At 40.9% G+C, this 27759-nt stretch overlaps 1 protein-coding gene across 9 annotated transcripts in view; it reads left to right on the top strand.

Annotated features, from left to right (window-relative positions):
• oxr1a (oxidation resistance 1a) overlaps positions 1-27759 on the top strand; it is a 149259-nt gene that overhangs the window by 113454 nt on the left and 8046 nt on the right. For 5 of the 9 annotated variants that reach the window (XM_046399719.1, XM_046399716.1, XM_046399718.1 and 2 more), the window contains 8 exons: positions 2445-2552; positions 3924-4037; positions 16694-16846; positions 17339-17523; positions 19111-19775; positions 19872-19910; positions 22202-22367; positions 24875-25040. In XM_046399719.1, coding sequence (XP_046255675.1) covers positions 2445-2552; positions 3924-4037; positions 16694-16846; positions 17339-17523; positions 19111-19775; positions 19872-19910; positions 22202-22367; positions 24875-25040 — 1596 coding nt within the window. Of the gene's footprint in view, positions 1-2444; positions 2553-3923; positions 4038-16693; positions 16847-17338; positions 17524-19110; positions 19776-19871; positions 19911-22201; positions 22368-24874; positions 25041-25060; positions 26673-27759 lie in introns of those variants that run through there. The other 4 variants (XM_046399720.1, XM_046399723.1, XM_046399717.1 and 1 more) reach the window with 3 other exon arrangements.

Genomic DNA, 27759 nt, shown 5'->3' with positions numbered 1-27759 from the left:
ATTCCTCCCCCCACTTGGTTTACTGCTCATCAGTAGAACATGGTGATATAAGATAGTGACCAACATCACAAGACATTTCAGCTCCATAATTTAAAGAGGTGTTCTCACAAAGCCAAACCATGTGAAACAACAATGTTAAGTGTCTCTGTACTTGGTGATTAGTCTTTCACTCGCTGTTTCTGCTGGAATTCTGCAATCATTAGATGCTGCTTTTAAATATGTACACAAACAGGTTTTCACAGTGAAACTCTTTCAGTGTTGTTGTTTTGATCTGGTTGCCTGAAGTTGTGTTGCTTCAACCGTAGCCTCATTATGGATGGTTGTTCGCCTGGATTGATTATTTTATTTTTTTTAACCAATTTAAATGATCATTAATCATTTCCAGAGACAAATAAATTTGGTATCACATAGTGACATTTTTTATATATAATATAAAAATATCACCTGATTGAAGTGCTCCAGTTAACAGGCTAAATGACACACAGAACATTTGTGCTGCTTGGTGAATGCTTTGCTTGCCTCTCTGAAACCACAGATTTTGTGGATGATCCCGTATGACTCTGTTGATTTTGTTAAATGAAGTACACTTTGTATAGTTCAAATATTTAAAATGTGAATTCATTAGAACTTCAAATCTTAGTCCATGCACACTTTGTCTTTTCTTTTTCTTTCTTTTTTGTCTCTGAAAGGCTGCCTCACACCCGTGTCTGTGTATTTCACTTCACTATGGCCCTTGGTTGCTACTGGAGACAAAATGATCTGTTTTTGGCGCTTGAGATCATGAACTTTATCATTTGATATTTACTGTGAAAACATTCACTGGTTGCTAACAGTTTCTGAGTTTCTTTATTTTCTGCTTCTTCCCCCCCAGTATTATGTGTTGACATGGTCATGATCCTGATCATGTCATGTGTGACTGCATCACTCACAATGATTTTGTGTTACTAATGTTCCAGCTTGTCTGTCTATTTGTTGCCCTTCCTCAACCGCGTGTTTGTGACTGTGCTGTGTGTGCCTCTGTCTGTCTGGCTGTGCAAGAATATCCTCCTGGAAACACTCTGTCATGTCAAGAATTTGGAGAAGCTGTCATTCCTTTGTGTTTTTGAGGGTCTGCTTGCACATGCACGCACACGCACGTACACACACACACATACTGATATGTGTCTCCTGACTGTGGTACTAAAATAAACAGTGCCATTATCCTGTCCTAATTATACACTGCTCAGACTCAGTCCTGTCTGTCTGATTTTCCGGGGTTCTCTCCCCTGAGCACACTTTTTTCACTCATACCACCTCTCTCACACATGCAGGTGCTTTCTGACATGGTTGCCATCCTTATTTGGAATGTAGAAACTCCCACTGGGCATGTTAGATGGTTAACTAGTTCAGACACGTGGAGCACATCTCTGTTGTGTGGATTTTAACTGGTGGAGACAAGCAAATGCACCTGTGTCACACTGCAGGGCGCAGCAGCTGAGCTCTGGGTGTAGCCACAACAGCAGGCTGCATGATACGCTAAACCTCGACAGACATGTAGTGCTATATCTGCTTCTGCTTCTTGGTACATTTAATTTGCTTCAGGATGATATGTTTTGTCATATTGAATTAAATTATTTAGTAATAGATTACTCAGTTGATCAAATTAACCACCCAGAAAGAATTAATTGGTTATTGGACAGTCTAGCCAAGTCTAGTCTAGATGACTAGACTAGCCTACATGAGCATGAACTGATGAAACCTCTTGCATGAGAGGTGAAATGTCTTCAAAGACATATAATCAAGTCCAGTTGCATTCATTACTGGCCTTGCAAGTAATGCTTGGTTACTGTTGTAGGTAGTAAACTAGTTAGCTGCACATGATTTCAGCTTAAAGTAGAGCAGACAAATACACTCTCTACGCTACACTTTCTCACTTGTTTACAACAGCCCCATGTGCAATACTTTAACCTTAACTTTAATCTGAAGCTTGACAGACCTGCTGTACTCTTCATTCTTTTGTGAAAAGTCAGTGTGCTTCATAAACTAAACGATTAATCGGTGAACTTGGGGATGCATAAAAACATTCGTTTCATTCATAGTTGTAGCCTTAGACTGCCGTGCTCATGAGAGTGTACTCCTTGTTATAGATGTTGCTACATAAATGGTTCACAAGATAACACAAGACTGCTGCTGACATTCATGTCAGTTCATATTTCTAACAGCAACAGTGCTTCCCGTGGGAATCTATTTCTGGTCAACAGCTGACAGCTTTAATTTGCACAAAATCCCAAAATCTAATATGCAAAAATGAAGCAACATTAAAACCCTTTAGAGTAATAAACAGCTTTGCACGGTGTTCTCTTTCCGTCTCATCATCTCATGTCATGGTTTTACATCTTAATGGAAATGCTCTGAACAGAAGAAGGAGTGTGATTTTGTGTCCTTTCTCTTGTTTTGTGGTCCAGGTGGAATCGCGGGACACGTTGAACAGCATTGCGCTCAAGTTTGACACCACACCCAACGAACTGGTTCAGCTAAATAAGCTGTTCTCCAGAGCAGTGGTGCCTGGCCAGGTGTGAACCTCCGTGCACGCCTTCACTGATATATTCAGCTGCATCACTTCATCACTGTCCCACATCTACCTCATACTGACAGCATCTCACTAACCGGTCCATCTCATAACAACTGTTTTTGACAGTTAATAATGCATTCTCAATGGTTAGCAGTGATCTCACACTAATGATTTTCTACAGAACATATGGGAATTTAGGTGGAAAAACATGAAGGTTTTTAGGGAACAATTACATGTGTTTATCCTCATACTTTGCCAGAGCAATTTGCTGACTCACTGTTCACATCCCTATTATCTGTATCCCCACTTAATTGTCTGCTAATTACAGTGGCACTTGTCCCATTAGGATGCAGTTCATTGCAAAAGACCTATTTGGTTTCTAAAAAGGTATAATAACATGTGTTATCCTTCTTCCCCCAAAGATGTTTTAGTTCCGACAACATGACACAAGCTTCCCATCTCTAGCCTGCTAAACACACTGCCAGCCTCCCTGGCTTTTTGTATAGCCAGGAAGGTTTATTTATTCATTTATTTTTTTCAATTTTAAATTAGTTTTTAATGGGGAAAGTAACAAAGATCCAAAACAATATTTTGTATTTCCTGGCACCAAAATGAAATCCAGAATAATGGAGACAAAGACACGTAACCAGTCCTGTTGGCATCCCTTATTTCAGTTCCTGGCGTACAATGCTGAGTTGAGCTGCATCCAAACAGTGGAGTGTGGAGAGAAACCACTGAATCAACATTTCTCCTGTCCTTTGACAGAGGAGCAGAAGTTAGACCTCAACTAAAGCAGCTTATTTCTTTAACCCAAAAGCTGTTTCATCTCCTAATTTCTTGTCTAAAGTCGAAACAACAATTCAGTATCACATTTGAAGGCTTCAATACCTTCCAACCTTTTTCTGACATTTCATATTGGTGTAGATCCAAATGTAGCGTTCATTAATGTCAGCAGTTAAGCATAATTGCCAAGCAATTTCTTTTACAGCCAACCATTCCCTTTTTTGTCATTACATTACACAACATATGGAACTCAAACTCCATGTAAAACAGTAAAATAATGCATTGCTTCATTTGCCATATGTGTTCTAATTACACAAAAACCATCAGACAGCATATTCTCATTCTTACATGTTCACATACCATAATGACAGTCACTTTTCCTTTCTGTTTATCCTTGTCAGCAGCATGAGGCTATTCACATGATTTCATGTTATTTGCAATTCAAACATGTGGTTTAGGTGTATGCATGTGTGCTGAGAGATGAGAGAGATAATCTTTTATTGCTCCCTCACCTTGCATGTGTAGTGTGCACTACGTGTTTGCACAAAGGCAGTGCCTGTGTAAATACAGACATGGCTTGTGTTTGCAGGTTCTGTATGTTCCTGATCCCGAGTACGTCTCAAGTGTCGGAAGCTCCCCTTCCCTCAGTCCCATCAGCCCCCTGTCTCCCACTTCCTCAGAAGCTGATTTAGAGAAGGTGACGGTATGTTGACCACACCTGTGACGCACAGTCTCACACACTCTCAGAATGCCCAGGTATAAAAACCTTACAAATGTAGTTATGTATAAAAAGTTTACCAGTATAACGATGGTGATATCAAACATGTTACTCATACGTGCAGTACATGTTAGTAAATTTATGTTCAGTGGTAACACACATACTGGTGGGGTCCTCGGAGTAGAACAGGTTTCTGTATAACAACAACACTAACGCTAGCAGTCAGCTGAGCTAGCACTACAGTCTAAAGTTCCACAAAAAACATGAAAAAATCACTAGCTCACTAGCTCTCATAATTTAGTTGGCCTCAATTGAGGCTCAACATTCGTACAGGCTAGACTACAAAATATACAACAAAACAACATACAACATGGCAAAATTTGCAGCTTTCAAGTTTGAAGTCAAGTCATGGACAGCTGGTATTCGTCCATCCTTAAGCTCGAACTCTTAGCTGCCCTCATTGACAGAGCAGTCAGCATAGTAAGATGCACACATGTTGTCACATGTATCCAAGATGATGTGTCATGCTGTCAAGGACAGAACAAGAGGTGCCTAAAGTTTCCAAGGATAAGTCAGGCAATAAAACCTGGCCAAGGACAGGACAGGAAGTGATGTGTGTGTACACTGTTTATTGTTCATCCTCTCTTATATTCCAAACATTCAAATTTGTTTCAATACCATATGAATTTTATGTTTAATGCTGTGACTCGTTACCTGGAAATACTGGTTGTTTCTGTTCAATAACCATGAATCAGGGCTGCAAAATAGTAACCTGCCTGTTTCTATTTCTGTTTCTAATTTCTCGCTACTTTCAGTTCAGTACATTTGGCACTGTTGCCATGTATATCACACCATGCAAGTTCAACACAGACCCACAAAGTGGCCTAATGCAGATGGTGTTTCTTATCCATGCTTGTTATCACTTCATTTCTCATGTTAGATAATACTTTGTAGTTTCACTTTTTACTTTCAAGTCCTTTATTTTGAAATCCATATTGAAATCTGCAACAACTACATTTATCCCCATGACTCACAAGCATCAATCTACCAAAGAGTTATACTTTTGCATCATGCCTAGAAAAAGAATCATAAATCAATATCAGCGAGTCCTGAAGCTTCCAAACACAAGAGATTGGCCTGCAGTAGAACATTTCTATAGATATCAGGTAAGAATTCTGAATTATATTGTCAATTTGCTGTTTGCTGTTAGCATTCATGATTGATGCCGTTTGTAGTCATCAGGGACTACACTGTACAATGGCACTGTCTCCATGTATTGATTTATTTTCAACATGATGTTTTCAAAGATATATAGTTACAGTAGCTGTAGTATAAGATGCCAAACCTCTGAGGTATTCTGACAAACGAAAATTCTAAAACCAAGCAACAAGGAACATTTCCTAAATGACAAGTTGTGTTAGAATATGTTACTCTTGCAAATATGTTGAAGATGATATATGTCGGTGAGTTAGGCTTTTCAAACCTATGGTTGAGTGAATGTCCTGATACAATTATGTCAGGTAAACCAAAAAAGATGAACATTTTATTAAGGTCATCTGTCAACCTTTTAAAAAGATTTCTGTTGTATAAAGTATAGTCCTAAGTCATTTCCCTGGTGCTACTACTTTCAACTATATAAAACTGTAAGGATGGGTAACTGCTACTCTGCCTTTTCATTTTTTTTTTACCTAAAATATAAATTATCAAAATGTTAATATTTCACTAGCATCTGGCAGGAATGTACTTAATCTTTAAACTTCAGTATATGTTTTTTCTCTTTTATTATTTTTTTTTTTGTCCTAGATTATGAACAACAACATCAGCCATTATACATGTGGCAAGAAAAAGTAACATACTAAGATTAATTTCCTAGAGTAAGTTTATCTTAAATATTGTAGGAAAAGAGAATGTATTCTGGTATGAAAACTTGAATTTTTAACTCAAGTAATACTGAATTACAAATATCTGACATTTGTATCAAAGCAAACCTCTTGAAAATCTGTTGAAAATTCATCAAGTTATGATGTTGTTAAATGTGGATGGATCTGCGTCCTTCATAGGCATATTCACGGGCACGTCTTCACTGTTCCAATATGGCGGCCATATTGACACATTTTATAGATTTATAGTCATCACATCTCTCCCCAGTTCATCATTACACAGGATATTTTTAAGGTGTGAGACCAGAGGGACAAATGGGATTATGAGAGGTTAGAGGTGAAAGCAGTGCTGAAGGTAGCAGTATAGTAGTATAGTGGAAATGTGTAAATTCCCCACTGAAGCAGCCATCTTGAAGGAAGAGTGATCACATGGTTTTCATGGTAAAAACTATGGACAGAAGAAAAAATCCCGTTCTTATTTCTTTTATGTCTCCAAAGATCCAAGGATACATTCCCTTATGAATATTCCCTTTACAAAACTCATGCAAATTCAGTCAGAGCGGTCACATACAAATACACACAGGCATCAACAGCTATCAGTCAGCGACAAATTTTCACAATGAAGAAAAACAGCGACAAACTAAAAAAGTAAAGAGCAAAGAGAAGAAAAACGTAATCCAGAGTTATCATTCACCTCCAGTTCCTGGAATACATGAATGTCTAGGCTCTGCTGAAAGAACTTGGGTGCTGTGTCTGAAAGACATCCTCTGAAGACTGTCAGACATAAGCAGTCTATCAAGGCTGCCACCTGTAAAGCACAGAGCAGGGACAAAACCCCTCTGTCCAGAAAGCAAAAGAAAAGTAAGGATATTCTACAGAAAAGTGCTCCAAAAAATTGTGCTACACAGCAAGCAAGTGCACCTTCAGGTGCTACACAGCAGGCTTGTCAGGCCAGTAATTTCCAAAGGAACCCTTTTCAGCGCAAAAAGTGCTGGACAGCAATGTGCCACCACACTCCCCAGCGTGCTCTTGCCAAATCAGATTAAGCTGGTGAGGTGAAGGTCTGTGATGGCATTGAGAATTCACCGGAGCAGGTCATGATTCATGTCCCTGAGCTCCAGGTTCAGCAGTTCATTACCAGAGAGACAGAACAGACCACCAATGTCAAGATGGAGAACAAGGCTTTAGTAGATCTGTTGGGCCAGTTAGAGAAAGCACAGGGTGAGGGGTGTGATGAGGTGGAGAAGAAGACCACTGAAGCTGAAGCTCCCTGTAAACTTCAGGAGCTTGAGAAAGCTCTTCAGAGACAACAAGTGAGCCTCAAAGAAAAAAATGTGTTTGCCTCTGGTGACCAAAGATGACAACCAACTGATGGCTGCAATGACCCAGACACAGAATGAGCTGGAGAATGAACAGCTGCAGTGGCAGGAGGAGAGATCCAGTCTCCTCCATACTCTGCAGGACAAAACTTGGGTGACAAGATGGGATGCCATGATGGACTGGATTGGCAATCTTGAGGAGGAAATGCAAAAGATGGTCAAAAAGCCTAAAAACACCTTCTCTGTGGAAAAGATTCAACCGGTTATTTGAGTGAACTGAAGGACCGTCTTACACCCTACCCATTCTCCAAGATAACCCTCCGACCAACTTTCTAACAAACAAAAACAAAACCAAGTAACAGGTGCATTTGATGTTTAGTGACGTACACTATACTGTATCACATAATGGCCGTGCAAAATGTCTGTTCAAATAGTACATGACATTTATATATTGTTGTCAATGATGTGTTTGCCAGCACCTCCAAATGGTTAATTGATTACATATCCAGCGTGTTTTGGTGCCTGTAAACAGTGTATGGTTCTAAGCAAAATCTGTGCAATTTCCCTTTAATTCTGGTGTCATCTTGTGCTTTTGCTGTGGAGTTTAATCCTACTTTGATAAATGGCCAAATTTACGTGACATCACATTTGTCCTCGGCATTCCTCTCAGCTTCACCAGTGTCCCATAAGAAATGGAGACAAGCTGGATATTAGAGGCATGTTGTTTGTGTCTGAAGTGACATCATGTCTGGTCCAGTCAGCCGAACACATCCTGTCTTCCCAACTGTTTTAAGACCAGCAGTATGAGCCATCTCCCTCAGGTATTGTGTCTGTAGCATCTAAATAAGCCAATCACTAAGCACCACAGGAAGCCCAGTAGTCCCTTAAGAAATATGACTGTTTGCTGGTCTCCATGGAAACGTACGTCTTGTTTTGTTGCTTTTGAAAGAACATGGATACTGCTGTCTCCATCACAATCACTGTCACTATGGCTCCACTCAAGTTCAGACACCCTCACAGCACAAGCGTTCCCCTTTCGTCTGCTCTCATCTCTGTCCGTTAATTTCTCCATGGTTGCCAAAAGAAAGGGGCCCGTTCATTTACTACTTATCTATTTAGGTCATGCCTGCTGCGAGAACAGGAGCATATTCTGCAGCTCTCGATGAGCTGAGGATGAGAGAGAGGGGCTGTGACTGCAGAGAAATTAAGCCTTTAAAAGTGATGCCGTGTCTGATATTTAAAGCAACTAATGAACGGAGCAGCTCACTCTCCCAGACAAGCAGCCAGGCAGCAATTATTCCAAGCAGAGGAAGTGTGCTTGGAAGGCAGAAGGGAGGGAACATTACCTCATCCGATGTGCCAACTCTGTATGTGTTTGTGGAGGCGTTTTGTGTGTGTGTTTATCTGTCTGAGTGTGAAAGTGTGCGTCTGTATCTGTCAACTCTGAATGTTTGTGTGTGTCTGCCTGCACTGTCCTTTCTCTCTCTCTCTCTCTCTCTCTCTCTCTCTTCCTGTGTGTGTGTCATTTTGTAGTCTTGCAGAAGCAAGCAGCATCCAGGTGCTGTTTGGTTTTTAAACCACATGAAAGACCTTAATAACTCACACAGCTTCTTTTATTTTTATTTTTTTCTCCAGAATCCTCAGCATCTTTTAATTACAAGCCTGTTTTGGTGCTCTGCACGCACATCTCATTGAGGATGTTATCCAGATAAATGGTTCTGGGAGGAGTACAGTTATACCAATGCAAGCAGTAAATAGATAGTGTAACCCTGCTAAAGACAAGTGCTCTGAAGAGAAACTACTTTCAGATGCTCTTCTTTTACCTTGAGATATAAAAAGAGTCAGATCCAGCACCAGATGTCTAAAAAGCCCATTAGATGTTCAAATAGCCTGACAAATAATCAAAGCCATTACACATCAGAGATTTTTCACTGCAGAATATTACTAGCAGATACTTTATGTGGCTATTCATTTAAATCTAAAGTGAAATCATACGTGTATATAATGTGTCTGTTGAGACTTTGACAGTTTTCTATTTGATAAAGCAAGCACAACAGAATACAGAATATGATGAACCCAGATAGTAATATAGTGAAGAGTGTCCGAGCTGGCAAAATAAATTGAAAGAAAAATGATATATGCCTTTACAATGCATTTAGCAAAGAGAAAAACAGTAACCACTGGTGTAGTGCTTGGCACTGTCGCCTCATAGCAGGAGGGTTCCAGGTTTGAATACCGGTCTGGGTCCTTCTGTGTGGAGTTTGCATGTTCTCCCTGTGTGCCTGTGTGGGTTTTCTCTGGCTACTCCGGCTTCCTCCCACAATACCAAATACATGCACATTAGGTTAACTCGCTACTCTACATTGACAACTCCCCAAGGCCAGTTAACAGTCTTAGTGCATCCACCAGTTACCTACTACCTACCTATTACTGTTCATTTTCCAAATTGTCAAATCAAAAGCCTATACAGCATTTACCGTAAAAATTCATCATTTACATTGATACAGTTGTTAAATGACACTACCTGTGCTTCAGTTAGCAACACAAAAGTTTTTCACTATCCAACTATGTTGTTGAGTGTCTCTATAATAGAGCTAAAAGTCAGCTGAGGCAACTCTGAAGTGTCTTTATGATAGCTTTCTGCCTTTTGGCCTGCTGGTATTGGCAGCAAAAAGCAACACATCTTGCAAGCATGGATCGTTGGCTGGATGACTGCGTGCATGTCTGCGCGCATGTATGGGTAGCTGGCTGACTTTCTGGTTGGCGGTCTTGCCGTCATTGGATTATTTGGCAGCCACCGGCTCGCTGGCATACTTGCTCTCTGGTCATCTGTGTGGGCAGGCACATCCTCTTAGTCCTATCCAGACCTTCCTGCTGCTCCTGCTGACACACACACACAAACACACACACAGACATGCACACAGACACGCACAGCTACCACTGTGACCTTCTCTGTCTCTTCCTCTTCTGGCACCTCTTTTGCCTCCCTCCTTCCTTCCTTCCTCTTCCACTGAGGCGTGATCTAAAATTAGTAGTGGAGGAAGTAGAACTAGTTTAGCTTACCTATATATCTGCTTCCATATATGTCTTTTTGTGATAATCCCACTCAATTACTGAGCCTACTGTGTTTTAGTGAAAGTCTTGTGATTATTACATTTAGACAGGTCTTGTTTTTTTTGTTTACCATGACATATTCAGTATATCAGCTCATCGGTGTGTCTGCTCAGCATGAGTTGGAATTTTAAATGTGATATGAATAACAGTACAGACTGTACTTGAGGACTTGCGCTGGCTACTGTCATTTGATGAATCCCAATTCATTGTGTGCTCCCTGTTGCAGAACACATCCATGCCCACAAGGTGGAGCTGTGGATTGATTTTTGATTGCACCATGTGTCTCTGTCAAGGTCATAGCCTGGTGGCACCTGCAGATGTCCTTTCTGAAGTCTTTATTATTACATAGAGACACATGCAAGTAGTATACATAACATATAAAAGGAATTTTGCTTTGTTTTTAAAGAAATGTGTAGGAAACCTTTTTGCTTTGCGTTGTCTACAGCATTTACTACAGCATGTCAACCACGTATCTCTCCCTCTGTCACTACCACCCTGTGACCTGGATAGAAGACATATTTCACAGGAGCCACAGCCTCTGTCTAGATTTTTTTCTCTTCTGCTTTTCACTGAGAGAAATATTGGTTGGAAACTAAAAGAATATTGATTTGTGAAGCCCCACCACAGCTACCTAGCTCTGTTAGACCCACTCCCTGTCCCCACCATCAGTGTCATCCTCCTCACAGCTTCCTATACAATAGATTGCAACAATGCCTTAGTCCTTCCACCTCCACCAAAACCCTCAGTGATGAGCTCCTGTTTGCCCCGTCAGGCCATATCCACCCCCCCACACTCATCCCAGCTTTCCTCCTCCTGTACGTACATTTGAGTACTCCTCCATCCCACCTTCCTCCTTCCTTTGCTCTCCTCTCCCCCCACAGTCTGAGGCCAGAGCAGCAGCTCTTTCATCTTTGGATTTTAGTACAGCAGCCAGTCCACTATGCTGCACTGTGCTCTTTCTTTCCCTTTGATGTCACTCACCCTCAAAAAATCCAGTTTCCAAGACTCTTGACTGGAATCTGGTCACGTCAGGACACTGAAAAGTCTTGGCTCACCTCATATAAGGTCAATAATAAGGCCAAATAAATAAAGTTTTCTTCAATATAGAGTCTCTCAGTGAGGTTGGGCTAACTCTTTTACCTTTTCTTCTGTCTGTTGCCTTAAATTACATTACCTGTGCTGTTTAGCTGTTTAAACAAAAACTGTGTATGAAGGTGAAAGTTAATGTGGGACATAGTAAAGAGACGGTACCACATTCCAGCATCAGCTGAGAAAATATTGAATGCTGGGGAGGCCAGTGCAGGACAAACAGTGGTCGTATATTAAAGTATTTTAGAACTGCAATAGCAGCCTGGAAAAGCAATATTCACTTGAAGGTGATGAGGTAGCTGGGGCAGGGTGATGCTGCCTTAACTTCCCCAGCCTAGAGGTATATTGATCTGTCAGCTCTGTATATACCACTGTACCAAATAGAGTCAAAATATCTGATTGTCTCAGAGAACACACTCTTTGAGGTTTTGGAAGCCTTGTCATTTTCATATTGTTTGGCATATATAGTACCATCATGATCTTCCTGTACTTCTCTTTGTCTGTAAGCCACTTAACAGCTGAGAAATAAAGAGGTATTTAGCACATATCCTGTGACTTACAATACAGTAAGTGTCGCTGTGGAAAAAAAATGTGAAAAGTGAAAATCCTCGGGCAGGAGCATGGAAAATGGCCAGATCATTCAGAATGCAGTTACGACAAAAGGTGCTACAGTATTTATCAAAAAGACTTGTGCAGTTATTAGATCAGATTGGGTATATGTAACTGAAACACGTTTACCTCACTTGTGTCTAGGATTTGAACTAGATTTTTGATCAAATGTTGGGATAAATGTAGAAACCTTGCGCTATGTCATTTTTTTGAATAAGACTTCCAAATTACTGCTACTACTATACTACTACTGCATGCCGTATTCATATAATTTTGACTTGCTACATTGTCATAACATTGCACCTTGAGCTTTGATGTCTTGCTTATGCATCCATCACTCTCCGTATATAAATGCATTAATTATACACTTCTCACTGCTTTCTCAGTTGCGATGTGTTTTTTTGCTGTGGAAAGCATTGTGGATCAGAATAACCAGAAAATGCTGCAAAATGCAGCTGAATGCAGTGAGATATCCTGGTGTTTTCGGCATACTATGTATTTGGAACATGCTACCTTTCTTCTGGAATACAAAATAGTACAGTAGTATGCCAACAGCTCTAAGGCACAATGTTTAATGCTTAAGTTCGCTTGCCAATAGCAATGCAGACATACTGATACTAAGTAGGTATATTGCTTGCCAAGTTCATCGTTTTAGTTTATTGTGTTAGCATGCTAACATTTGCTAAATAGTGCATGACACAAAGTACACATGAGGCTAATGGGAACGTGACTGGTTTTGTAGATGTTTGATCTTAAATCAAAAGTTCACCAAAGTGATTACAATTCATCCCAAGTAGTAGGCATGTATGTCTATAGCACATTTCATGCTGATCGATCTAATACCTGCTGGTGCTAGACCAATCAGTCCAACATACACATCCGTCAAGCCCTGCTGCTGCTAGGAATGTCATGATTTTTACCACATGATTAAACTGGTTAAACAACTTCACATTATTAATGTTGCTACGATATCCGTAGAAAATATGAAAAAAATGTTGTCAAGTCAGATTCATCTGTACTCAGAAGTATAGGGAAGTGAATAAATCTAAGAACTTTCTTGATGAAAAACTTGAAATTCAGTATCAGGGCTATAATTCACAAAACAAGGAGCACGTTAGAAACTCAGCCTAGAGTTTAATGAACCAACAGTTGTAAGGTTGACAAACCCGACTGATATCCGGAATATCTTTGGCACTTAACAAAGATCTAATCAGCTGGAGTAGATGGAGGGAGATAGCAGCCAATAGCAGCATCTAGCAGGAAGTAGTGAGCAGCACAGGTAGTCAGGGAGGAGCCACAGGGAAGAGAGATGAGCTGGCAGCCTGATCTCTGTGAGATGATTGGATTTTTGGATCAAGTGATGATTCGCTCATGTGGCATGACTGTGCAAGTTCTGTCTAAAGAGAACAAATCAAAGCAAGGGTGGAAATAAAGAATTTATATCGCAGTCATCATCATCCATCATATCCTGTGCATGGGTGATTACCCGGTGAAAACAAACTGATGAGATGGTGAGCCAAGGTCTGTTTTGCAAAACTACAATTTCACATTGAAAAATGAATAAAAGGACAGATTGTCAGCTTTTTTGACAATATGTCACCATTAGCAGCCAATTAAACAGACCAAGTTAATCTCATTGTTGTTTACTCTTTTCTCTGTATTTACTGTTTTCAGCCAGTTATCATCCCACACAGCAAAATAATGTACAAACATAACACAATTGCAACAGTTTTTTTATTTTTACAAGTCAACATTTAGCATCATACCAAAAGAAATCATAACCTGTCGTCGTGTGTTGCCTTATGAGCTGTCAGCTGAGGGACAAGAAGTGTGTCTTCCCAGCCCTGTTTCTGTGTGGGACGTGTGATGGGTGTTATTTTGTTACCAACACATAACACCCATTTCTCAGATGTGCCAGATTTAATGAGAGGGAAAGGGAAGACAGTGTTTGTTTTGCATTTCTATGAGGGAGGACATGTTTTGGCTTCTGCAGCTGCTGATTTCAGCCCAGGTGTGTGCTGCACAGTGTGTGGACAGTGTGTCCCACGTGTGTTCTAGTGAGTGTTGAACTTTTTTTTTCTTTTCTTTTTTTTTTTTTGGTGCAAAAGATTTCTCTTCTTTTCAAATTTAACATTGGAGCAGGAAGAGCAGCCCGAATGACTCACTGGGAAGTGACTCACTGGGAAGCAGAACCGTTAAGTGCCGCTGTGTAGGTGAGGTGTGTTCAGTTTAAGTAGATGACAAGCGGGGCTTAAACAGACATGTTCCTACACACAGTCCTTATCGTTAACAGCTGGTACGGGCCTCTGAAACTCATCGACAGTAGATGTTCTCACAGGTCAGGGATCCTTTTCTGTTTCAAGGATGTTCTTGAAACTTACTTTAAGCGGCGATCACTCTCGTTTTTATTTTAGATTTTTCTGTCCCCTTCTTTTCTCCTCATTCAGAGAGACTTGTTTTGGCTGTAACAGATTGGCCCAGCCTCCTCAGCCTTCCCTGGCTGCCAATGTCTGGGCTGCTTGTCTCAGTGCGGGTCAGTAGCTGCAGGCTGTTGGTCGACTACGCTGGGATGCGGAGAGGGCGAGGTGTGGGGGTGGGTGCCAGAAGGACAGCAGACAGTTGTTATTGGCTCGGGCACTCTTCTCTAAGCTCTTCACTGCTCTTCTCTTCACTTCACTTCTCCTTTGGCTTTTGAAACCCTCCCAGTCAAAATTCCCCTCTACAATAACTCCCACATACTCTCTCTTTCTGTCCTCCTTTTCCCTTTTGTTCTTTGTGCTCACTCCAATCACTTGTTCATTTCCTTTGGCTCTGTTTATCTCTGTGTCTTTTTATTTCTCCTCAGCAGCTTTGCACTGCTTTTCTTTTTTTTTAATTGCGTCTTGTGCAATTTCTGCTCCCTTTTTGTCTTTCTCATCAATATTTCTCTCTTTGTCATCTTTCCATTCAATCTGATTGTCACAGATGGTCCATCATGCAGAGCATCACTCGGTCAGCTGTGTCCTCCAGAATGTCTCCCAGTCAGACAGTTGTCCCTGGGAACAGTTTTTCAGACAGACTTTCTCTCTTCATGGCTCAGACAAGAGGCCACTATAGAAACACACCCCACTTTGTGTTTCCAGCCCAGCAGACGCACCATCTGTAGCAGATTGCTGAGTTACCATCGAGTAGATGAAGAAGCGTTAATAATTGCCTTATCAAGAGTATGCATCAACTTGTAATTAAGTAACAAGTTGAGACTTAATTTACACTATAAAGACAAAGGTATTGGACCATAGCGATAGGAACCTTAATAACATTGCATTCTAAATACATAGACCGCTTTGCAACTTTAACAGCTTCCATTCTTCTTGGAGTTGCTGTGGGATTTTTTTGGCCATTCATGCAGTAGACCAATAGTGAGGTCAGGCACAGATGTTGGACCAAAAGGCCTGGCTCACAATCACCTTTCCAGTTCAGGTGTTTTGTGAGGTTGAGGTCAGGGTTCTGTGCGGGCCAGTCAAGTTCTTCCACACCAAACTCATCCAGCCACGTCTGCTTTGTGCACTGGGACACAGTCATGCTGGAATAGAAAAGGGCCTTCCCCAAACTGTTCCACAAAGTTGGAATCATAGCATTGTCCAAAATGTCTTAGTATGCTGAAGCATTAAGATTCTCCTTCACTGGAAGTAAGGAGCCCAGCCCAACCCCTGAACAATGAGAACTGACCACAGAGAGATAAAAGACAGCCATTAGGAGACATGGAGAAACTACAAATACGTTGATGAATTGACTGAAATTGTTGATTATATTGAAATTATTTGAATATTCATTGGAATATTGAGAAGATTGAATATGAAATATTCCAGTTTTAAAATATATTGTAATAAGTTTATGAATAAACAACATAACTGTTAATGGTGTTAATGAAGAGAACCAGGGTTTTGAATTGGAGTCTTTGCACATGTCTGAATCAGCCTTCCTTATTTAAAACTGTGTCTCAGTCTTGCCCTCCGTCACCCCCACACTCAGTGTTGAGCCAAAATAAAAGTAACTAGGCATCAACTAAATGCAATAATTAAAGCTTCAGTGTCGTATGAATGTTTTTCACCTAATTGGCTGTGTGAAGCTCAGGCATACAGGAAGCACATTCATTTGGCTTGTCTAGATTTCTTTTAACCTGATTGTCCCGCTGTGCAGAAAATATGTTTATTAATAGATAATACATCTAGAGACTTGAAGGCATTAGTTTGATGAAATGAGACACAAATTAGTTGCACCATGTATTACCAAGTGAACCAAGCTATGTCAGTTACACGGTGCTTATTATTTTGCCTGTTTGGTTGAAAGCTATTTAGAGATTTAGTCATGATGCATTCATATAAATATCTGTGCGTAGGCATCAGGATAAAGTGGAACACGGCATTTACAGTTTTGATTCTGTTAGGTTTGGATTTATTATTTAATTTTGCATCATTTCTAACTATAAAATGTACCCTGCTGTGTTCATAGTGACGAAGGACAAACAGGTCCATTGGCAGGAACAGATGATAATCAAAAAAGTAATAGTGACTCAACTAACAAATGGTTTGTATTTCCTACCTTCTCCTTGTAATACCATTGTCTACATCCCCACCCAAACCACCGCCAGGACTCTGATGGCCCCCCCAGACCAGAAGGCATTCACCCTCCAGTGTTCCCTGCCCTGCGCCAGTCCAGAGTGGTGTCATCCACCTCCGAGGAGGAAGAGGCCCTTACAGAGAAGTTTCTCAAGATCAACTGCAAGTACATCACTGATGGCAAGGTAAAATACAGTAGAAAATACACATCCATTGATCCTTACGTCCTTATTGATCTGCAACACATTTCAAACCAGTTGGGACAGGGACCACAAAGACTGGGAAAGTTGTGTACTGCTCAGAATTTAGGACAGGCAGGATAGCAGCCAGCTCCCAGGATGTCCTGAAATACACACAGACCTCCATCTAGATGTGTGTGCGTCCAGGCAAAGCTGTCCTGCTTTCCATGATCCGTGGTATTGAACTGCTGCTGATTCACTCCCAGGTACCAAATGAAACCATTGAAGTGGTCAGTGCTGGCAGTCAATAACTTGTACTTGATTTAGGACATTTGTGGTCTCAAATGGGTTTGGCCTTCAGTTGCTTATGTGGCAGAAGTGCTTTTGATTATGTTCTGGTGGTAGATGAACATACTAAGTTGCTTCTTTTATATACTGAAAGTTCTCATGGATGGCATTGTTCCTCACCCATCCCTCTCTTTTTTCGTGTTGATTCAGGGTGCGGTCAGCGGGGTATTGCTGGTGACACCTAACAACATCATGTTCGACCCTCATCGAATGGACCCCCTGGTTCAAGCCCATGGGTGCGAGGAGTACGGCATCATGTGCCCTCTGGAGGATTTGCAGTCTGCTGCCATCTACAAGGAGATCACTGACCCCAAGATCAGAGAGGCTGTGCCAGAGTAAGGCCAAACGCTGACATACACTTTGTTGTAGGCAGTCTGACTGGAGTATGTGTGGAAAACACTTCTCTGATGACTGCACAAGTAATTATTTAAAGTATATGCAGTCATAAACACCAACGCTGACCTCCAGCTCTGATTTACTCCTACATACATTGTTATTATCACACTTAAACTTTACTTGACAATTACATTCCACATGTCCTTCTCCCACTTTCACCCTTACAGAAATGCAGCAACCTCACTATAATCAATGTCATTCTCTGTTGCACCCATGGTCACACTGCATCAGCAACCAACCGACAGCGTAATCCTTTTCCCTCATATGCCAAAATAAAAAGGAAATAGCAATTAGAACAGGGTTAATGAAATATGCCTTCACCCTCCTACGTACTGATTGTTCAACTCTTTACGCAGTAGGAAGCAGCCACTTCAGAGGATTCACTGGTATTTCCTCCCACATATTTGTCTGAGTTTTTTTTTTTTCTTAGATTGTTTTTGTGTTATTGAAGACTAATTTATGCAAGGACAAATATTGTGTAGTTTTAGGAACCCTGCAGAGTCATTTTGTTCTCTTTTTTGTGGTGGTAACATGGTCTGAGCAGCGCTGTATTTAGCTGGTTGAGTGTTGCCCATGGAGCAAGTCATTGTGTTGGCAAATGACTGGTTTTTATGTCAGGCCCAGCTGTTTTCTCAGCTGTGGGCCATTGTCTATGTCTCTACTCTCTCTCTCTCTCTCTCTCTCTCTCTCTCTCTCTCTCTCTCTCTCTCTCTCTCTCTCTCTCTCTCTCTCTTGTCTGCTGACCACTCTCTGTCTGAACATACAGCTGAGAAACAAGTGCCTGCAGAATGTGATTCTGTAGAGAGAGTGTGCTGGTTACATACAAATGTTTTGTCTGTTTGCATGCAACATCATTAGAGGTTTTAAAGAACAAGATATGGAAAGTTATTATATTATTTGCATGCAATGCTAATTTGCTCCTTTGTAATGTCATAATTGTTGAACATAAAAAGAAATTCAGCCATGGTACTAGGGATATTCCATCACTCTTGATAGTGTCATCCAAATAAGTGGGTTTGGTAGTATTATGCATATGGGAACATCAGTTCTGTCCGTGCAGGTGTTTTTCATGCCTGGTCTTGTGCAGTTGGGATTATTAGGATTGTGCTGCAGGCATAGCACTTTTTGGTCCATAGTTTAAGCTCTGCTTTTCCCATAATATAACTAAATAATGTATCTCATTAGAGCTTCTATGCCTGATAAACTCCCACATCTTTTAAACTCCTTGGCTCCAGTTTGTATTGCAGGTTTTTCTGTAAAGGATATGAAGTCTCAAGCCCACGCTGAGATCAGGTTAATTTTCTCAGACTATAGACCGCTCCTCTAGAGACACACAGGACATCGCGCTATTGCTTTTACAGGCTGAGCTGTACCAGCCATAACAATTAAACTGACCTTTCATGGCCCTATAAGGAATACACACTCAGTACACCAACATGCTCTAAATGCCACAAACTCTACATGCTATATTACTTTATTATTAATAAAGTTGCATGTGTCTTATTGCTGTTCTTTCATGTTTCCAGTGACCTGGAGCCTCTTCCGACCGAGAGACATCCCTCCCAGCAGAAGGACCCAGAGCAGCGCCTGAGGGAGCCTGGGGCCAGCGACAGCGGTAGCACGGCCCCGCGCAGCACGGAGGGCTCCGTCTCCGAAGACGTCTTTACCGAGCCTGAGCTGTCCCCTATTCGGGAGGAGGAACAAGCGTCTAATGAGGACCTCCGTCTGGACAAGTCCTCTGGCACTTCCACAGAGTCTGTGCTAACCGTCACCCAGGTGGATGCCACCACTGCTGGCTCTCAGGCCCCAGGCAGTGCCCGTGGCTCAGTCGGCCAGACTGAGGACCCTGCCACGGCAAAACCAGAGGACAATCCACAAGACACTGCCACAGAAAATGATAGCCAGTCCCCCATGGGATCCAAGCAGCACAGTGTAGAGAAGCCACCAAGCACACCCACTACCAGCAGCAGCACTAGCCAAGCCCAGGGTCCCAGCAGCAACACCTCTCGCCCAGGGTCCCAAAGCTCAGCCTCCCCTGGTGCCACAGGTACCACCTCAGTCTCAGCCAGTCCACAGGGGGATGCCAATGAGGGGACAGATGTCTCAAAAACAGACACTATGCAACAAGGAAAGGAGGAAAAGGAGAATGTGGAGCAGATGCCGAAGGACAGCATGGAGAACTCTGCAGAGGGTAAACACACTTACTTAGGAAAAGTTAGAAAACAGGTAACTTAAACCTTGTGGAAGACATTTCAGGTGATGAGTCTGACCTCGTGTTGTTTTTTAGCTGCAACCCTACGTCGAAATTCTTCTGAAGACTATCAAAGTGAGTTTCTCTCCTCTCTGGCTGCTTCAGAATCACTTCTCTCATGTTGGTTCCTGATAACCTTTTAGTTTCCACTCTGCCTTGGTGCTAGTAATTGGAATATAAAGACGAAGGGAAACAGCAGCCTATGTTGTTATCAGTTTGGCGGAGGTAGTCAGGCTTTATGGGGCTTTATGCAGCTCTTTGATCTCTGGTTCTGGTGGTCTGGGCCACTCCTCTGGGTGATAAGCTAAAGCCTATCAAACACTGCAATGCAATAAACACACCTAGCACCCAAAGGAGAAATACAGTGATGCTGAAACCAAACATCAAAACACCTTCTGAAACAACATTCAGAGAGGTGTTATATATGTTTGACATCCATCTCTGGTTTTGTTTTCATGTGCATTTAGGAAGAAAAAATCAAATTCCACTGAGCCTTCAATGTACTTATTTTGTGTTCATTGCCGTCAAATATTAAAGGATCAGACCAGTGGTTTTAGATGTTTTAACCAGTCTGCTACAGGTAGGTTGGTAGTTTTTATATCTGGTCATGCCAAACATATGCTGCATCCCACTCCAGATTCCAAGACACTTCTATTCATCAAGGCATCTTCCACAACATATGTATAAAACCAAAAGAAAAACATCATTATGTGTACTTCTGTATACTTTCATGAGAGAGGGGTGTTCTTACCATGCGTATACAGTGCTTAACATTATTCTCTAATATTCTCTGAAGAAAATAAGAATGATGTACTTCAATTCATGCGGTATAAAAATATAACTTAAACTTAGATTATCTATTATGTGAAAAATATGGCCTTTAATTTGCAATATTGTCTGGGTGCTCAGCAGAAACCTGTTTCATGCAAAAATAGTCAACTCATTGTTCCAGGTTTGATTTCCTGACAACATAACTTGTAAATTTGGTACTACCAGTAGCATACTTTGAAATTACAGAATCCTTGAATGCACCGTCAAGTATTTTTAAAAGGATCTACTCTCTTTTTAATAATGCACAGTGATAACAAAACTTTATAAAGGTGTTCACTGTGATGGATTGCCTATCTCCGGCAAGGTGATGTCCAGTGTACTGAAATAAATGGAGTGAAACAGTGACTGCGTGGAAGTTAGATGGTTATTAAAAGCCAGATGTACAAGAGAAAATGTCTGGAAGATATGATGCGAAAAACATACATCAGTATGTACACATACATCAGTCAGTATCTGGCTGGTACAGTTTTGGCTTTGATAACTGATGGTGGGCTCCGTCTGTCACACTCACTGACTCACATGTGTCCATATAACCCACTCTAGTTGGACATTTTGTTTCCTCAGAAGACCAAGACATTGGGGGACAGATTTACTATTTTTTTTTCCCTGGCAATTATTGTCCTGCAGAGAACCGGGCTGCAAAAACATTTCTAATTTACTGGGATCTCGGCAGGGCTGCCATTATTCTGTGCACATTATCACAGCCCACGCAAGTAACAGCAGCAACTTTACAAACAAGCTGCACTAACACAGAATTAATGCATTTTCAACATTGAATTGGTCACACAGAACTGTTTTGTTTAAGTAGATTAAAATTATTTTGTCTGTCATTATTGCTTGTTATGTTGAACTGCCCAGCCAGGAGCTGATAATGCATGCCAGTGTAATGTTACTGGCACATGTTGTTAGCCATATTGTCAGGAAGCTAAATGAAATGATATTATTCTGCTGTCTCGAGCTTTGACCTTATAATAGGCCCTTGATAATGTAGGAAACTCAGTGCCACTATCAATTATAGTGTGCTACTCCATTTATTTCTGTCATCTGTTGTGTTTCTGCCACAAAATGATTAATGCCAGCTGAAGAAGCCAGTAAATCTAAGATGGAAAACTAGGTCACATAAATAAAGAAGGTATTAGAAAGAAAACACATAGTTAATCAAGAGATGTGTTTTGTTTATAGATGACAGACATTTGATACAGAACAAATTATTTTTTAAATTATATTTATATATATTATATTATATTTTTCGGACATATGCACAGTACCAATATGAAGCCGTAGTCAGCAGCTGTTTAGATTAGCAAGATCTATGAGTAAGCTCATCTGGCCCCCAGCTAACAAAATGTGCCAACCAAGACCTGTAAAGCTCACTAATTAACGTGTTATATCTCATTAGTTTGCTCTGTTAAAAGCCTAAAGTGCAAAAGTCAGAGCCAGGCTAGCCTGATAGTGTCAAACTATTCCTTTAGAATTTGGCCCATTTGTTATAACATTTTATGTTTCGGTGACCATGTGATGATTTCCTGTTCCAGGTACAGAGTCTGCAGAGAGACGGAGGCACCGCTCTCACAAGTTCTTGTGCTTGCGGGTAGGGAAACCCATGAAGAAGACGTTTGTTTCCAACGCCAGCGCCTCCATGCAGCAGTATGCTCAGCAGGGCAAGAAGCACGAGTACTGGTTTGCTGTGCCACAAGAGAGGTCAGTGCGTCTGCTGCACCTCCCACTACCCCTAGGGAGAATGCATTTGAATGTAAACAAATCATTTTGTGGTATAGTAAATAACAGGCAAAAATACAAAGTTAAGCACATGATATAGAAGCCCCCGTTAAAGCAGACTTTATTTTGAATGTAGAAAGCTGCAGGGATTTGACCTTATGCGGTCCTAACCTATTCCTAACACACTCCAATAGTCAGCTGAGTTACCGAGGCACTTCACCTCCAGTCCTTTTAATATTTGAAACCAATCAAATATGCATTCTTTGTCAGGTCTGACTCCCTCTGTGGCTTCCGCCCATCTCCCTGTGCTGCCTCTGCCAGACAGCAAAATGATTTATTATTCATTCACTCTGCAGGGAAACAGGCACAAACTTTATTCCTGCACCAGGGCGCGCACACACACACACGACCCATGTAAGAATAATGATCTGCCAAAGCAGGTCTCTGCATCATAGCTTATGTTTTTCTTAGTTTTCTGTCCTCAGAATGCGTTTCACCCACAAAGATGATCATGAACTTTTTCTGAACTGCACTGAAACTTGTAATGTTGAGCCAAGTCGGGAATCAATTGGATATACCAAAGTCTGTCTCTGTCTCCAACATAGTGGTGCTACTTTGGCTATTGCAATGTCTTAGAGGCGGAAATCATTCATGAGGTGAATCTGATGGGTTATTTGACCAGCTGTGAGTTTCACAGCACCTCTCCTGTTTTCAGTACATGTGTCTATACTTGTACAGCAACAACACACATGGTGCTCTCTCGGACTGCTAATTACATTTGAATCAGACAAACAGGCGAATCCTTTTTAGTTAGTCACAGTACCATAAATGCTCCTCACTTATGCAATGTGTTGAGTGCCTGAGTGCAGTAATGACACTGAAATCCTCTTCCTTCATTATTGACTATGAACTACAGACATCTTGTTGTTTTCATCCTCAGGTCGCCTAGCTACAACATTTTCCACCTGGAAAACAAGTTTGCTGTGATTTATGCTGCTCTTGGGGATGATAGCCCAGGGACATGGCAGATTCAGAGCTAGTATTAAAAGACAGGGCTACTAGCTACTCATTTTTAACTCATCTTTCTAGATTGCAAGCAGGCTAAGGTGTGTGGGAGGAGCGATCATAAGCTGTTCCAACTGATATCAGCAGCTCATAGTTTCTTCAGACACTGCGTGGATCTCTGTAGCTTGACCTAGATGTTAGGCGACCCACATGATGTGTCTTTAAGTGTCCTGGCAATGGTGTGGGAAGAAAGGGAGACTATTGAATGAGGCATACACAACCATGACACTAAATACAGCTCAACCTACTGCGTCTGCCACGGCTCTTTCATGTCTGCCAGCCATAGCAGTGCAGGACACACACTGTGTTCTGTTTTCGTCTGCAACTTTTTTTGTTCTGCCATACTATGATATTATATCCTAAACTGTTGACTTTGAAATGGTTCCTCTCCTGTTATATGAGTAGTCAGCAGAAGAGGAGGAGGGACAAAATTATAGTCAAAGTGTTAGAGAGCTACAGGAGAAACCAGACACAGTCTTTTCAGGTTAATAAAGTATCAAAAGATGGTAATGTGAAAAGTATCGCCACAAGAGTGGAGTATTGTCACCTGATCCTCAAGTTTTTTCTCAGCACTACGGAACATTTTAGCATCTTTCAGCTAACTGTTTTAGGATTATGGCTCAAAACCTCAGTCTATGGTTCAGTGTCACCGCTCGCGTCAACCTCGTTTTACCCTGCATCTTCTGAAATATCCACTGTACACTGCCCACTCAACACCATACAGCAGACAGATTACAAGACAAGCCAATGACTAGCTAATGAACACAGTGCAGCATTAAGCACCTAAATACTCAGATTTTCCCTGAGTAAATGTTGAACTTAACTTCACTGGGTATCCAGAAATCCAGTTCCAAATAAATGCTAATTTTGCTCTGTTTGGTGTGTAAATAAGCAATTGTTAGCTCACATTTGCCAGATATGTTTACAGCTTATTACACTGCCCTCAAATAGCCATAAAAATCAATGTATACAGGTTTAATTTAGATAAATAGTGTTTGTTCATAAATGTAACTACACTTTAGCACAGAGTGATATTCCAAAATACTTGATAACAGACAAGAACGCACAGTGTCTCACAGACAAAGCAGCTTTAACACTTCAGCAGTATTAGGCACAAGGCAAAGTAAAAGATCTTGTTCGGTGTCTGCCTAGATGTTAAAATGCCTCCTGCCTCCAACAGACATTCAGGCTGCGTGAAAGTTATTTAACACATAATATGTGGAGTCATCTTTAAAACTTTAGGGAGTTATGTCAGATTTTAATAAAGTCAGTCAAGTCATAATATAAAAATACTTATTAGAAAGTATTTGGTACTGGCCTTGATATTTAAGTGGCAGTGGTATCCCAGATGATTTTTTTTAATCTCTACGGCAATTAGGAATTAAACCTCTTCTCTGATAGTTTTCACTGTTTCTTTCCCCCAGGTCAGACCACCTGTATGTGTTCTTCATGCAGTGGAGCCCAGACATGTACGGTGAGGGGGTCAGGGGGATGGGACAAGAGCCTGGGTTTAAAGTTGTGAAGAAAAATGAGGTGTCAGAATCAGCTGAGGATGAGCCCGTCACTGACCTCAACGTTAAGGAATGGGAGGTAGGCTCTACGCAGCTGAAACTGTTTCCTCACCCTGCTTAAAGTGCACCTGTTGTGTTGTCTTAAGCCTTAAAGACATGGATTGACTATAGTTCTCCACTATGGCTTAATCCATTACCTGTGAATCCAGAATCGTATGTGGTGTATATTTAAGTTTATTGTTATATGTTAAATTACATTTTAAGTAAATGTGTTAATTTGCTTTCATTATGCTGTGCACATAGTGCAAATGTGTTGTGCTTATGTTGATTTTTTAATCCATCCAAGTTTTGTAGTCATAAAGTCTTTTGCACTTCTTTGTACTGCTGCATATTTCTTGATTTTAATATACTATTTTTGTAAATATGTCACATGTAAATTATGTAAGTTGTGTAAACACTTGCTTTGCTTGGAAATGCGCTTCTCTGAGCTTCCAACCAAAGTGTTTTGCATGTTTGTGTAATTGTTTACTCTGATGTTGTGTGACTGTCACTTGTGTTAGTAAGCATTTAGCAACTTATTTTGCTGAATGACAAAAGGCTAACACCATTATTAGTTGCTCAACATATGCAGAGAATGTAAACACTGGGCAACAAAACTGTTTTTGGTTGTAAGTCCTCCAGACTCATGTGGCACTGGTGCTGGGTTCGTTCTTTCTTTGTTTTTTGACAAACTCACTTCTCAAGGCGTCTTCAGTACACATTCATAGAATATGAAAGTGTGTCAGGAAAGTATAGATGAGGGGCATCCATCTAGATTTTTAGTACTGTTGATGCACGTTCTCACAGCATAGATGGGTTTTGGTCAGATGAGTTGGTTTACAAGCCTGTGGATAATGAAAAGAATGCATGAATTTCCCTAATGTGGGACTAATTAAAGCCTGTCTTGTCTTGTCTTATCTTATTGTATGAAGAAATTGATACGGAAGCAGTGGCCTGGATTTAAATTTTAATGTAAATGAAAGACGTAGGAAGCAAAGTGGACTGATTTGTTTGTCTGTGGACATTTGTCAAACAGAGGCTACATGATCCATTACATTTGAATAAGTAAATAGGAACCTGTGGCTTTAGTTTGTCCTGTTGACAAAACATTTGTTTAAAGAAAGGATTTTTTGGACAAAGCTTTACAAAATAGATGTGCTTTATTAACAAAGGTTTGTCAACAATAAACAAATAAGATAAATAAGATTTGATTGAGAAAAAGTTGGGCTAAATGGACTAATAGAAGTTTCCCTTTTTTTAATTGACTGATTAATTGCTGATGAATGCTAGCACTGTTTTTCTATTTTTATAAATCTATAGAAATAATCTCACCGGCTAGTGGTGTTACTGTGTCTTTAAATGCTGCCGGTTATGGGATGGAATCATAGGATTTTTTTAACCAATGGGGAGCCGGGTTCCCTCCTGTAACGTATTGTTATTGGATTTTAGCGATGTCACACAAACCATTCGGCATAGAGATCCCGTTGGAAAAATGTTTCTATTTTAGTCAAGCAGGCTGCCAGGCTTTATACTTTCTCATCTCGGGGCGACACGGGGAGAACTTGAAGGATCTCTAATGTGACTTTCAGCTACAACCTCGCCCAGAAAGCAAGACATGTTTTCTAGAAGGGTGAAAGACCAAGAGAAACGGCTGACCCCGAAGTATACCTGTGTATGTTCCTTTTGCCTTGATCATGTTTACAGTCTTCAGTGGTGTAGCTATGTTCTTGTATGTTTTCATGCTGTTGTTGTTGTTGTTGTTAGCAAGTCACGCTAGCTCGCTAGCGAAGCTAACTAGCCTGCTGGCCCTTTAGCCGGTCCGGTCTAGTTCACTGACTGATGTTAAACAAAGCGGGCACTATCTGACCATTGTTTGTCAGTCGGGACAACGCTCTCATCTGTTGTCTGTCCTCTTCGCACCGGGATGTGTGTGACTCTGTAAGATGTCTGAAAGTTTTTAGTGCTAGGTGTCAGTGGAGAAATGCAGCTCCTATTTTCAATCACTAGTTTTTGGTTTGTATGTCACTTTACCAGATATGTTTCACAGTTACGGGCTACCAGGTTGACTTTGGGGTTTATTGAGTAACTGTTAATGTTAGTCACTTGTGCTGCATTATTGTACAGTAAGTAATTGGTTTCATCCAAATACTGACCTTTTTCATGACATTGATCCCTTCAGATAAAAGGCATCCATTTCTCATTGAAAAGTCTGTAGCAGGATAGCATGCTGCTAGCTTACCCTCTTTCAGGGGACAAATGTACTGAAGTGCCTTTAGCTGGCGGTAAAGTGAGGCACAGATGTATTTTTTATGAGGGCTGTAGTTTGCCCTCTCTGCTACATTATTGAGAGCTGTAAAGCAGCAGCTTGTTACCAAAAAAGTAATTTACACTAACAGTAACAAGATAAGTTTTAGACTAGAAGTAATCAAAGGCAGCATCTGATCCCAGACAGTTTTTGAAACATGGACCTGAAAGGGTTGATACTGCTGAGTGTATGTTATTGTATGTGGCATGTTATTGATGGCTTGTTTTGTTTTCTTTTGTTTATCTTGTGCATGAGACTTTAAATATCTTCGTTGTACTGAGGCACAGCAGACTATTAAACGCCAACGTTCATTCAGTGGCAGAACAGAGGCAGCAGCTCTCAGTGGAGTGTGCTGCGTGGGGTGTAACTTTGTTGGAATATAGCCATGTTTAGTAGGTCATTGTTTTGGTCTGGGCTGTAGTTTTACAGACTGTTGTTCCTGACAGTGGGTTAA

The sequence above is a fragment of the Scatophagus argus genome, chromosome 9 (genome assembly GCF_020382885.2).
Source record: "Scatophagus argus isolate fScaArg1 chromosome 9, fScaArg1.pri, whole genome shotgun sequence".
Classification (NCBI taxonomy): domain Eukaryota; kingdom Metazoa; phylum Chordata; class Actinopteri; family Scatophagidae; genus Scatophagus; species Scatophagus argus.
Note: the sequence above shows the minus strand (reverse complement) of the source record. Positions and strands in the feature narration are given on the sequence as shown.